Source organism: Cebus imitator, unplaced genomic scaffold (assembly GCF_001604975.1).
Source record: "Cebus imitator isolate Cc_AM_T3 unplaced genomic scaffold, Cebus_imitator-1.0 Scaffold294, whole genome shotgun sequence".
Taxonomy (NCBI): Eukaryota; Metazoa; Chordata; class Mammalia; order Primates; family Cebidae; genus Cebus; species Cebus imitator.
In genome coordinates this window covers 347,071-360,852 of record NW_016107609.1, presented here as the reverse complement: position 1 = coordinate 360,852, position 13,782 = coordinate 347,071, and the positions used below count along the sequence as shown (strand labels likewise).

Genomic DNA, 13,782 nt, shown 5'->3' with positions numbered 1-13,782 from the left:
GGCAATGATGAAAAGGTAAAGAACCATGTGGTGATTGTACTGACTCTGGCCACTAATCAGTTTCACAAAGCAGGACTAGCCCATACATTTCTAAGTAGAAACTTATTAGACTGCCAGCTCTATGACAGCAGGAACCATCCTACCTTGCTCAGCTCTGTATTCCCATTATCTACCACAAGCACTGTGTTGTTGAAAGAACATATAGCATTTGAAGAGTAAGCTAGATAGTGACCCTATTAACCAAGATGTGGAAAGCTGATGTGGCTCTGCTGTACGTATGATGGCTGTGAGACAGTAAGTTTGAGTACCTTCTAGATCCCAGGCATAGTGCTAGATACTGAGAATAGAGAAAGAGCAAGGCTCTGCTCTTAGGAAGCCTGATAGTTAGACAATTGCAGTTCACTGAGATAAGTTCTAGGGTATGAGTATTCCTAGGGACAGAGCAAGAGGGACATCTCGGAGGCATCTGAGGGAGTTGTTGCCCAAAGTGGTAGCTGCAGGCTTGAGCTCTTTCCTAAGGAAGGTGTTGACCCAATTAATGCCTGAGCTGATTAACTGCCTGAATGACTTCCTCCTACATAGTTGTACTGAGCATCTATTACTTTTAATTTTAACAGAATAGCAAGAAAACACACAGAAACCAGAAAATAAAGGGAAGAAGGAGGCAGGGAGAAGAAATTCGGTTTGGAATTCTTATCTTTCAAATTCAATCTTTAATTGTCATTTTTCTCCCTGTAATAATTGCCAGAAAAGGGCTGGAATGCTGAGAGTGGTGGCTCACACCTTGAATCCCAGGTACTCAGGAGGCTCAGGTGTGAGGACTGTGTGAGGCCAGGAGTTTGAGATGAGCATGGGCAACATAATGAGACACCGTCTCAAATATAAGAAAGAAAAGAGAAAAGAAGGAAGGAATCACTATCTAATTTAGCCTTACTTTGATAGCCTCTTCTGGCCTCTCAACCTCTGTCCTTGCTTTGGACCTGCCCAACTCAATGAGTTGGTTCTATAACTGGTGAAAGGGAAGGAGAGCCAGTGTGTGGGCTGAAGAAGGCAGATCAGTGTTTAGCTCCTACTTGGAAAATGAAGGCAGATAATCCTGATCCATAAGTCACTGTTGCTCAGAAATAAGTACAATTCTGAAAAATTTGCACAGACATATAAGCAATGCAAATTAGAGGTTGAATATGCATATGAGGTTGAATATGCATATTTAGCTATTTAGTCATTAAATACATATTTTAACTACAAGCACCTAGATCTGGTATTCTGCAGAAGATATTTGGAAATCTCACTTGGGATCTCCTAACTTCTTCTGGCTCTTGTTTTGGAGTCTTTGCAAATAGCTTCCAATCCCACTCTCTCATTCTGACTTCTTGATTCATCTTATCTAGGGCCCCTTGTTGCCCTGAATCCTCCACTCATCACAACATCTGGTACCCTCAGTTGGCAATAAGGGGCACCCATATGATAGCACCTATGTGCTCTTCTGTTCTACCTTAGGGGACTCATCTCTTTTTAGACATGTGTTCTCAACCTCCCATGTAACATAATTTACTTTGCAATTACAAGACTAATATTTTCTTTTAAATCAATGAGGACTTGTATTTCATGAGAGAGTCCCACCTAATGGTACCCTTCTTAGCTATTCAACTCTGGTTCCTTTCTGTCCTTTAATTTAAAATGCCTAAATCTCATCATGCCTTTCTTAAAATGTAGGTAATTTCCTTTTAATTGACATATACTAATAAAATGGTTTCTGTGCCATTATCAAACCCCTCATATAATCCACAATGGAATCTGGAATTCAGGTCATAGAAACCAATTAACAACTCCTACACAGCCCCAATGTATAGTTAATAAAAAGGAAAGAAGTTTCAGAAGTCACTGGACAGAGTTAGGGAAAGCAGTTAACTTAAAATCATCATTAGTCTTATGTTCAAGTCTGGTCAGAAATTGAACCAAGGGACTGACATATCTCACTACCGTGCAGCAGAAGAAACAATCAATTACTTTCTCCTCCTAATTGGCAAATCTCAAGTTAGCACATGCTATACATGCAAAGAAAGATAGACTGGCTCTAGAAAGACTTCAGAAATGAGAACTCTATGCAAAATCTTGAACACAAAGGAACACCCAAGAAGTATATTTACTACTGTCAGACTTATTCAAAATTTTAAGAGTCACTCTTGGTCAATAACCTATTTTATAAACTCTCCAGTTACAGAAAATGTCCAGAAAGCAAAACATATTAGCAATGTCTTCAGCTAAGGATAGCAGTCAACCTTTAAACAGGTTTTAAATAGTTTAACAATTTTTATGAAAATTACATTAACAGAGTCAACAAAATCCAATTCTTCCTGGATGACTCACAGTCCCTGCATGCTCCTCCTTTATAAAGAGATGCTGCTATGGCTGTAAATTTGGGGGGTACAAGGTTGGGAGATGCAGGGCACAGTACACAACTGCAGGGCAGTCCCTGAAAATGGGTCACCCTTTGAGGTCTTTTCTATGTTCTTCATAAAAGCTGCCATGGACCCCATGCAGCTGAGACCATTACAAGAGGACACTCAGAAGTTAAGTCACTACTGGCCAGGCACGGTGGCTCACATCCCTAATCTCAGCACTTTGGGTAGGTGGCCAAGGCAGGCAAATCATCTGAGGTCAGGAGTTCAAGACTGGCCTGGCCAACATGATGAAACCCTACTAAAATTATAAAAATTAGCCATACGTGGTGGCAGGCACCTATAATTCCAGCTACTTGGGAGGCTGAGGGAGGAGAATAACTTGAACTTGGGATGCAGAGGTTGGGGTGAGCCAAGACCGTGCCATTGCACTCCAGCCTGGGCAACAAGAGTGAAACTCCATCTCAAAAAAAAAAAAAAAAAATTAAGTCACTACTATGTTAATTACTAAACTTGAAGAAGTAGCCTGTCTACCTTTCCTGAAGATGTTTGCTGTCAGTGTTGCTGTGAGCATCCTTTTCCTTTTCAGAGGCATTTGGAATCCCGTGTCACCTGGTCTTCTCTCAGCTCCCTGTTACTGTGGACTGGTGCTGGATCCAGGCCAGCGCCGAGCCTGGCATGTTATCTGCCTGATACCATCAGGGTGCACAGCAATCTTAGCTGTGGGTAATTTCCTATTCCCATTTCACAGATGAGGAATCTGAAGCTGACAGGACCAAGTCTCTTGCACAGGGTTACCCAGCTGGAAGGGAGGCCCTTGACATTTTAATCATGACTGTCCCCAGCCCCCTGCATCACCTGCAGTACATTTGTTTGTGAGAGGGCTGGGGAGGAGTGGCCACAGTGGTCAAAATCCCCTCTGTGGCCAAACTAAAGTTCAATGCACCCCCATCTAGAGGCATGAAACAATCTGTATTTATGAATATTTGATCAAACTATCTGGGGAAATCAAGGCAGTTCAATTACACTGCACCACCAAGTGCAAATTATTGCCACTTTAGGTTTTGCCTGTTGAGATCAGCACCTCCTATTTGTATAGGGCAATTTGCAAAGCAAACCTAATGAGAGCCTAATCCTCACAGTGACTCTGGGGAGTCTTATTTATTACTATTGCCACTACTAGTTTACAGGTGAGAAGGGACTTGGTGGTTAAAGGACAAGCTTAAGGTCGCACTGCTGGTGAGGGGCTAACTGGGACTGCCACAAGATCCTCCTGCTAATTCAGCCTTTGTTCTTGCCTTTGCACCATGCATTCTTGGTGAGGGAGTGGGGACATCATCCTTGCGGGGGGGGCACAAAAATAGTTCTTGGAGGAGTAAATCTTACTCTTTTTACATATAAGGCACAGGTATGCATACACAAAGAGATATATAATATATCTGTAATTACAATTTCAGGGGGAGGGTGACGGGGGAAAAATACCTATAAAAACTGACTAGGAGGGATAATGCAAAAGAGAGTGACAAATACTGCTGTATAACACAGTGCTTCCCTGACTTAGCCAGGGTCATGTTAACTGTCACTAATCCATATCTGTTTATGTCGACACTGGGGTCTATTTGAACATACACTTATTGAAAAAGATAAGTTACCAAAGTCGCTTTCCCGGTCTTTCTGCTGCCTCTGGATAGTATAATTGACACTGACGAGGACTGGAGAGGAAATATCTTGATTGCTGTCTAACAATAAGTGACAAACTCCATGGAAAAAGGTAACATTATCTTATGTGAATAGATTAAAAGCAGACACACATACGAAATGCTTTGCTACCTATCCAACAAGAAATATCAAAGAAGTAATTCAATCTATTCATATAACGCATTTGCTTCTAGAGGAGGTTCCACTGCCTGTGTGGCAAGTGTAAGACCTTTGTGAAACATCAGAAGCCGTTTGAAAAAAAATGCTTATTAATGGCCTAGTCAGTTGAAAAATGGAAAACCTCATTGTATGACATTAGGGCTCTTTAAAAGACTTCTCCTCCACTCAAATATTCATGTTTCAATTAAAACGTACACCTACTTTATTAGCCACACCAGGTCCAGTTCCGATCAATAACGGCAGCACTAGATGGAATTCTAATGAAGATAAACAACACTGAGTCCTCCCAGCTTTCCCTGGGCATGGATGCACAAAGCTTCCTTTCACAGCTTGCTCCAAGATATTTTACAGTCACCTGCCTCATGCAAATGAGGATACTCATGTTTATTCATGATGAGAGTTACAGACCACCTTTCATTCCCTAGGCCAGCTCAGCTAACCAACAGAGCGCCGTCTGCAACACTATGAAGTTGAACTGTCCTAGTAAGGGGACTCCTGAATATACAATTGTCCCCTGAAAAGCATGCACAGAAAGTCAGTAAGCTGCAAACAGTTTGAAAAGCAAACACATTTCCCTTTTTTATTCATGTGTTAGCTGTCTTTAAAGTTTTAAACACAATCCCTTTCCTATCCCACACTATAATCTGCTAGATGTGACTAGTTGGTGGCTATTTCCTATGAATAATCTTCCAGGGGATTTCTCAGGATGTTTTCTTCTGTCCTGCACTCCCATTCTTCCTAATTGAGATTTTCTCCACTGACTTGGATGAAGCTCACAGCCTGGCCAGGGGCAGCTGCAGCTTTGTTTAATGGGCCTGGGTTCTCCCTATGCACAGTCTCTGCTATTTTAAGGGATGGTTTTTCATCTGCAAGCCTGAGATTCTAAGCTCTATTGTGTGCGCTTAGTTTATTATGCTGCTGGATAAAGTTTCAAAATAGTGCTTTTACTCTAGAGTGACTTCATTTTTCAAATTAGTTTCTTCCATTCTGGTAATCTGAAAGCGTGGCACAATCACCTGATCTTGGTTTATAATGTCGATTTTAATAGTGTCTAAAGTAATACCAATGCTAGGAACAAATATTTTGACGTTATCTAAAAGGGCTCAGTCATCAGCGAAGAGATCTGGGAAACTAGTAATTGTTGGGGAGGACTTAATTCTCACAGCCATTAAATATGTGAAAATCATGGGCCCTGCTGATTTTTAGGCTACTACTCTTGTGTTTCACGTGGGAAACTAAGGTACCAAATAAACTTGTTGGGAGGAAGACACTTCCAAAATCCATGGAAATTTCAGCTGAAAGCCTATTTTTGTCGAAGTTAAAGGGGTTACTAATTCAGTTCAGAACTTTGTGTGGAATTCAAGGCTTCACTTATTTTTTTTAAACATAGCCAAAAAAATGTCTGCTTGTGAAAAGGGCAATTTGCTCATTTTTCACAGACAGGCTTTATCTTATTCATACAAAAGAACACTCCACAACTACATATGCCAGTTTTACTCCCTCAAAGCATTTTTACCCTAATTGCTTCAATTTATTATCACCCCACCAATAAAGAGGGTGATGTATCCTTTTAAAAACTATTATTATTTTTTAAATTATCAAACATACAGCTCTTGAATAACAGATCCAGGATGAAAACCTGGGTCATACAGGTCAATGAACATCCTACTCCCTCAATGCATGAAATTTACAGTGGCTCATGATAAGTGTCACTTGTGTCAACTGATGGCGACTCCATTGACATAAATCCCCTTTAATGATCAAATCTACCTTAATGTAAATGCTCATTCATAGCTTTCTCCCTCCAATGATTTAATTAATCTGTGGTACAGTTGGCCAGTGGGAAAACAGGGTGTTCAAAAGCCCCCAGGTGATTCTAATGTACAGTTGACGTTGAGAAACACTGCTACACGTGGACATATATTTTAAAGGGTATATTCTCATTAGATTTTTTTTTTTTTTACAGTGGAGTAGTAAGGCACACATGCTTTAAATGAGATTCCCATACCTAAAATATCCAAATTATTTGTGTCCCCTTTCTTACCCCGCTCAAAAATGAAGATTTCAATGAAATGATTATGGGGCTACTTGTGTGCTGAGGTATCCAGCTGCAGTTTAGCTCTTCCCTAATGCCTATAAAAATGAATAATGCATGCTCTAAAATATTGGTAATAAAAGACAAAAACATAGAACACAAACTCAATGGCCTGAATCAATGGATTATTCTGCAAAGTGCTATATTGAGAAACTGAAAGAAAGTACTTTTCAAAGCATAAATATTTTAATCACTCTCCAATTCTACTTCTCCTATATAAATAAAAAACATTCCATCTGCTGCTTCCCAAGCCCGGAAGAGCAGACGACAGCTGCTTTTCCAAACACACTCTTCCAGCAGTGGCATTAACTACCAAGCACCAGATATCTATAAACTGGTGTCCCGAGCAAGGCGGGCTGCAGAAGCTATTCCTGCCTCTAATAGAATCCAGAGTAGTTTGTTGGGCAAATCGATATTTCAAATTGAGGGACACTGTTCCTCCAGTGAGGAGCTAAAGACAGCAGACAGCTAAGCCCTGCTTACAGAGCCCTGGGTCTCAGGGTTGACAAGTAAATCCACCTTCCATGCTCTGTTTACAGTGGCAAAAGCCTGAGATGGTGTCCATGAAAGTTGAAAAGAAATTATGTTTCATATTGAGCTTTTTAAAGATATTTCTGAATTTGAATTTGGACAGTCAGGGAATAAGAGAAAAACATTAAATCTACCAGTAACTTCACAACCCACATTTGTTCCTAAATTCAATCTCCTCTGCTACCAAGTTAATAACAAGAAGAAAAGTGAACTGATTTAACTTTCAGCTTTTCTCTCTTCTCCAATTTATTATTAGGTAAAGCAGAACAGTGGCTGATAGACGGGCAGCAGGAAAAAATTAGAAAGGGAGTTTTCAAAATGAACTAGAGGCTCACACAGGGGCCTTCTTTTATAAAAAGGCTAGTGGAGGCAGAACAGGAGCATAAAAGAAAAGGGACATAATTATATCTGTATCTGAGCTGCCACCAGCAAAACCCTGTAACAGGTATTATGTCTACCAGCAAAAAGAAAAACAAACGAAAGGCTCATCTGTCCATGTTTCACTAATTTAAACTGATCTACACATCTAAAAATGTAATATAACTGTAAATCAAATACACACTGGAATAGGCAGAATAACGGCTTCCCCACGGTGCCTACGTCTCCAATTCTCAGAACCTGCAAATACGTTGCCTTCTACAGCACAGGGGAATTGAGGTTGCAGGTAGAATTCAGGTTATTATAAGCCAACTTTAAGACAGGAAGATGATGCCGGATTATCCAGGTGGCCCAATGTAATCACAAGGTCCTTAAAGTGGAAAACCAAGGCAGAAGGGGGATCAGGGTGATGGGGTGACATGTGAGAAGGACTCAAGCTGTCCCTGCTGGCTTTGAAGATGGACAACAAGGACATAAGCCAAGGAATGCAGGTGGCCACCAGAGAGTGAAAAAAGGCCAGGAAGCGAATTCTCTTCTAGAGCCTCTGGTAAGAAACACAGCTCAGCTGCCGCCTTGGTTTTAGCCCAGTGAAATCCATTGTTGGCAACTATGAAACTGTAAGATAAATTTGCATTGTCTAAGCTACTAAATTTGTTGTAATTTGTTAGATCAGCAACAGAAAATCGATACACCCATGATAAAAATGTAAATACCTGATAAATTTTTTGGTTACGTGAGGCATGCATAGTACCGAAAAACAAAAAAGCAAACACAACAAAAGTATTTAATGTAGAAAATTAAAATTCCTAGTACTTTTCATCCCTGATTTTCCTCTGATATCTGCTCTTGCCTGATGGCTATCTGTATGTTGAGGCAGGACCCTCTGCCTCCCGGGCCCGGAGCTGCCTGTCCTCAGCCATAAGCTGCCATCTCTACTTGGCAGTAGAGGTGTGACCCAGCATTAGACTATGACCTGTAAACAACACAGAAAGACGGCACTAGGGCTACAGTAAGAAACTGCACCTAAAACCTGGTTCTTAGGTCTTGCTGAAGAGCTTTTGCAGTCATCTAGGCTAATTATGATAAAAGTTTCAGGGTGATACTCTGGGGAGCTTTCTGTCACCTGGCAGGCCCTCACCCTGAACAGGCAGGATGTCTGCCACCAATCTGAGCACATGGCCATGATAAGCCACAGGGACCCTAGAACTATGGTCACCGCCCCCCACCAGCTGTGCCCACCTCCTCCATCCTGAGGCCTCTGGCTTCCTTTGCTAACAAGGAACTCCTGGTGCTTCATGTTACAAACCATAACTTCTATAGGATTTAAGTATCTGAATGTTCATCCCCAGAGTCAGCCCTCTGCAGAACTTTCATAATATTTTCTACACAGCTTATCTGTGCCTAGATCAACAATAATACTATCTGCAACATTCTCAATTGCAGATTTTATTCTGTAAAAATGTGGAATTTATAATTCAGGAAAAGCAGGATAAATGAAATCTCTCAGAAAGCAGACATCTGATGCCCAAATCCATAATAGCTGATGAGGTCTCCTTCTCCTGGAGGAACAGGTGTCCGCAGCTCACAAAGCTGAGGACTAAATGACTTTCACAAAGCAGCACATGAAAGAGCTGAAATGATCCAGGGCAAAGTGGCCTTAGCCCCTTAGGTTAGGACCTGACTAAAGCTTGGGTCCTTTTTCTGATTTTCTTCCTTTTCAATTGGTGTTGGTTCAAGATGCCACAAACCAGAAGTACAGTGGGAAACAAGGATGAGATGTATATTCAAGGTGACAGGGAGGCAATGACCAACAAGCATACTAAGTACAGGTGAAATTCAGATATTGTTACGCACTAAGCACATGCCAATGGAAGCCCCACAGCATGACTGAGGGCCGGACCCTTTGGCTCTTATAGTCATAGCCCTTAGTGCTTAGTGAGTATGCATGGGTGATGCGCCCAACCACCTTCAGAGCCGTACATAGCTGCAAATTAAAAGTACCTAAACACTGCAATATGCTATTAGTTATTAATGCTAATCAGGCTTTTATCTCAGGACAAAGATTTTGCTTCTCTAGGAAAGCATGGATAGTGCTTCTGCTCTCTTTAATTTGGCCAGTGCCCTTCCCTCTACTCCTTACTCACACACAAATGAAAATGTGAAAGTCCCACTCTTGTGAGACATTATGATACAGAAAGCAAAGGACATCTCAGTTCAAAGAATCAAATCCTTACTGTAAACCAAGAAATGCTGCATATAACTTTAATTACTCAGTTCTTTGAAAGAGATCTTCCATTTTCGTAAAAATTCTTTTTGACACAGCACAGGGTAGATTATCACAGCACATCCATAATCCACAAATAAACCACCTAGGCAGAGCAATCTCCCTGATCTCATTTGCTCTGTACAAGTCTCCTGGATAGGTGGAGAGAAGGCCCCTTCCCTGGTAGATCCTGCAATATTGACAAGGCATCTCAAACTAATGCTATGAAAGGAAACATTCACCTTGATAGTGTTTCTCCAGAAAGAGTCTCTGCTGGTGGCTCCGACTTACACAAAAGGAGCAAAGCTGCTCCAAGCTTACCCCCCGAGAGATGAGGTCATCCCCAGCACACAGATTCATGTCTACATAGGCATGTTTTTCTTTCTTCATTTTTGAAGCAAATGTAATTGCAGTCTTCCTCATTTCCCCACCTTGCTAACTGCCTTCTGCACACAGCAGAGGGACCATGCAACAGGCCCCTTTGATGTCATGGGAATCCCCTGCCTATACCCGAGATCAACGTTACCTTGTTGAAGTCTTCAGAAGTTGCCCTCATTTCCTTCCATGTCTTGTTCAGGAGCTGGATACAGATGCAGAAAAACTCCTCAAAAGATCTGTCGTGGGTGAAGAACATTGGGTGGAAGTCATTGCAGGTCTCACTAGCTGGAGGAAAGAGATGGAAAATAAGGGAAGAAGTTTTAAAACAGTGAAATGCGAGGACATAACCACAGGTAAGTGCCCCAAGGAGAAACAAGCGGAAGTATCTTTGGTTCGGGCAATAATAATGAAAAAGCTTTTTTGAAAAAGAAACCAAAGGATGGCCCTGGCCCTCATACAACTTAGAAGTTTAAGGTCAGATAGTCAGACCTAGCCTTAGGCACATATTTTGACTGACAAAAGTCAGTCCCTAACTCATGCCAGGATACGACACCCCCGGCTTTGTTCCAAAACAGCTGTGTTGATTATGAGCCTATATCTGCCTTCTTGACCTTATACAGATTATTCAAACTGCCCTCTCAGGCACAGCTCCTCCGTCACCCTCAATTTCCTCTTTCTTATCAGAATAACTGGCAGAAGATGGGTTTTCCTGAATACACGATTAATTGCAACTTTGAAAATAACATCCATGGTTATTTCTCCAGGGGTCTCTTCTCTCTTATGGCAGTAAGCAGGAGACATGTGAGATCATTAACCATCTGATGCCATTAACCATTTGTTTTACATTTCCAGGCACAGATGGCTGGAGGTCAAAGCAACCCGAATGACTCTGAAGGCTGCAAGTGGTCCAGTCCTGGGTAAGACCATAAAGTTAGCCAAAATTGCCTTCAAGCCCCCATTGTAGAGCTTCCTTGGGTCAGACCTAGTGCTCTGAGATTTAGGTCTAGCCCCTACTCTCCTCCTCCTCAGACCAGCAACCCAACCCCTCCCTTTATCCCATCTGTCAAGCTTACATTTTTATAGCCCTTTTGTACATTACGCCTCATTTGAACTTTAAAGTTCCTCTTACTACTCATGTCTTACAGGTGAGGATATGGTGGAGCCCAAGGAACTAAGGTTTTTGACCCCCAAAACCAATACCCTAAGGCTTTTAAAAAACAAAATCTAAGTTGTTACATACAGTGAAAGTCTTTCTATTTTATTTGGAATCTCTCTTTTTTTTTTTTTTAATTTTACTTTAAGTTCTGGGATACAAGTGCAGAATGTGAACGTTTGTTACATAAGTATACATGTGCCACGGTGGTTTGCATGAGGACTGGATGGCTTTCACACAGTGGCACATCAACACATCATCTAGGTTTTAAGCCCCACATGCATTAGCTATTTGTCCTAATGCTCTCCCTCCCTTTGACACCCCCTAACAACCCAACTGACCGTGGTGTATGTTGTTCCCCTCCTTGCGTCCATGTGTTCTCATTGTTCAACTTCCACTTATGAGTGAGAACATGCATTCCTTTGCTATTGGAATCCCTTCTAAGGTCAATTCATCCTCAAGGCCCAGAATGGTGGGGTTTCAGGCCCTGGAAGTCCAGGAGAGGATGGAGGGAAGGGTGGGAGCAGGCTTACAGGGGAGACCTTTTGTTCTCAGGAAGAGCCCTGGTGCCTGCCATGTGGATGAGCAGCGAATCCACTTAGAATCCTATAGAGCAGGCCCCCAGTGAACAAACCCTCATCAAGCCTCAAGGAAACACACTCAAGGGTACATGGCCACAAGTTATTACACACCAACCTCTTATCTCTTCAACTTTCATAAATACAGTGAATTTCAGACTTCTGAACAGTTTAAAACAACAGCAAAATGGTGTATATTTGCACAGCTCGCCACTTCTAAAGGGCACAACCCTATTTGAAGATATGGTAATGCTCTTTCCTTCTGCATAAAGTAAAGGCTTGGGCCAGGAGCAATGCACAGTCCTGTAGGAAGAGTCCGGGAGTCAGGGGACAGAAGATTTGGGTTCAAGTGCAGCCCGGGGCAATCAGGAGCAAGTCAGTTCACCTTTCTGAGCCTCAATTTTCTTAACTAAAAAATAGAGGGCTGGGCACAGTGGCTCACACCTGTAAACCCAGTACTTTAGGAGGCCAAAGTGGGTGGATCACCTGAGGTCAGGAGTTTGAGAGACCAGCCTGGCCAACATGCTGAAATCCTGTCTCTACTAAAAATACAAAAATTAACGAAGTGTGGTGGCACGCATTTGTAGTCCCAGCTACTCGGGAGGTTGAGACAGGAGAATCACTTGAACCCGGAAGGTGGAGATTGCAGTGAGCTGAGACCATACCACTGCACTCCAGCCTGGGTGACAAGAGTGAATCTCCATCTAAAAAAAAAAAAAAGGGAAATTAAATCGCCTCTGCATTCTCCCTAGGCTTCAGAGCAGAACAAATGAGCCAGTTGAGGGGAAAGTGCTTTGGACAGGATAAAAGTTAACGCCAGTATGGAGGGAAGTGGTGGTGATGACGATAAATATTGCAGTTGCCGACTATTTCCAGGAACTTGAGTTTTTCTGTGATTTCTGCCCCCCCAATTCCTAGTCCAGCCTATTTGCATTTCAGCAGTTAGAAGCAAGAACATATAAGTCATCCCACACCAGCCTGTGTTATTAGCAGAGAGATGGCAAATGTGAAGTTCTGACTTTCAATACAAAGCTATTTAGGAAACTCAGAAGACCAACACTGGCAGACTGTGTAGTTTGCTGCCCTGGGCAATGAGCGGTCAGTCTCACTTTCATGAGCACCGAAGCCAGTGAAATTTACAAGTCTTCGGCTGTACCTTAAAACACTATTGCCATCCAGGAACTCATTATTAATCACATTATCACAGTATCACTTTTGGATCTAGTGTGATTAGGTGTATACTTTATGCCCTAAAGTTTTTATGTGATGAGTAGAGCTAAGATAGTCAGACAAAACTGAGACTTGCAAGCCCTGCTCTTGTTTGGGTGAAGAGGAAGGGAAGTGACATCATTAACAATTAACTAATAATTAACTTTTTGGGTGCATATGATATGCCAAGGGCTCTACAGGCACTATTCTTGCAACGGAAGGTAGGCCTCATGGACATCCTCATTTTATATATGAGAAAGGTAAAACTTAGATAAATAACACCTTTCATCATGAGGTTTTTTTAGTTGGCCACAAATGAGCACCTAAAACCCACAGTTTAGCTGACTCAGCAATAGGCTTCCTGCCTTAGTTGACATCAAGAGCTCACTGCATTTCTTTGTGGTTGCTACTTTGAAAATTAATTCCTCCACCCACTCTCTTAGGTCTCCCGTACTGCTCCTTCAATATAAATCCAGATCATGACCTGCAGTCCAATGTGGATCACAGCAAGTGCATAGCCAACGCCTGCTGATGGAGGAGACCTGGCCATGAGATAGCAGTACCAAGGCCAGCAATACCACCGCCTGCAGTCACGCACCAGGCCCTGGATGACGGGCTTTAACATCACTTATTATGCCAAGCACAAAAGGAAGATATTACTAACTTCTTTTTAAGACTATAAATAGGAGATTTAGAAAGGCTAGGTGACTTGTCCAAGGTCACATGATTTGCAAGTCGTGGTACTAGGACTGAAGGTCGAGTTGGCTCCAAAGCCCATCATTGTTCTGCTGCATTCTCTTTCCTCACTCTGTTTCCCAATTAACCTCTGCCAACACAAATCTGAAACAATTGTTTCTCTATCCACAGAAAGTATTTACAAAGTAAAATTTACAAGAGGTACAGCTTTACCTATTAAT

The 13,782-nt window shown here is 42.0% G+C and overlaps 1 protein-coding gene across 8 annotated transcripts in view; it reads right to left on the bottom strand.

The window, feature by feature from the left end:
- Positions 1–13,782, bottom strand: part of ELMO1 (engulfment and cell motility 1) — a 457,713-nt gene that overhangs the window by 149,957 nt on the left and 293,974 nt on the right. For all 8 annotated transcript variants that reach the window (XR_005196005.1, XR_005196006.1, XM_037729109.1 and 5 more), the window contains one exon: positions 10,074–10,210. Coding sequence is in view for 6 of the 8 variants with exons in the window: in XM_037729109.1 (XP_037585037.1) it covers positions 10,074–10,210 (137 nt within the window). In the remaining 2 variants the exon portion in view is untranslated. The remainder of the gene's footprint in view (positions 1–10,073; positions 10,211–13,782) is intronic.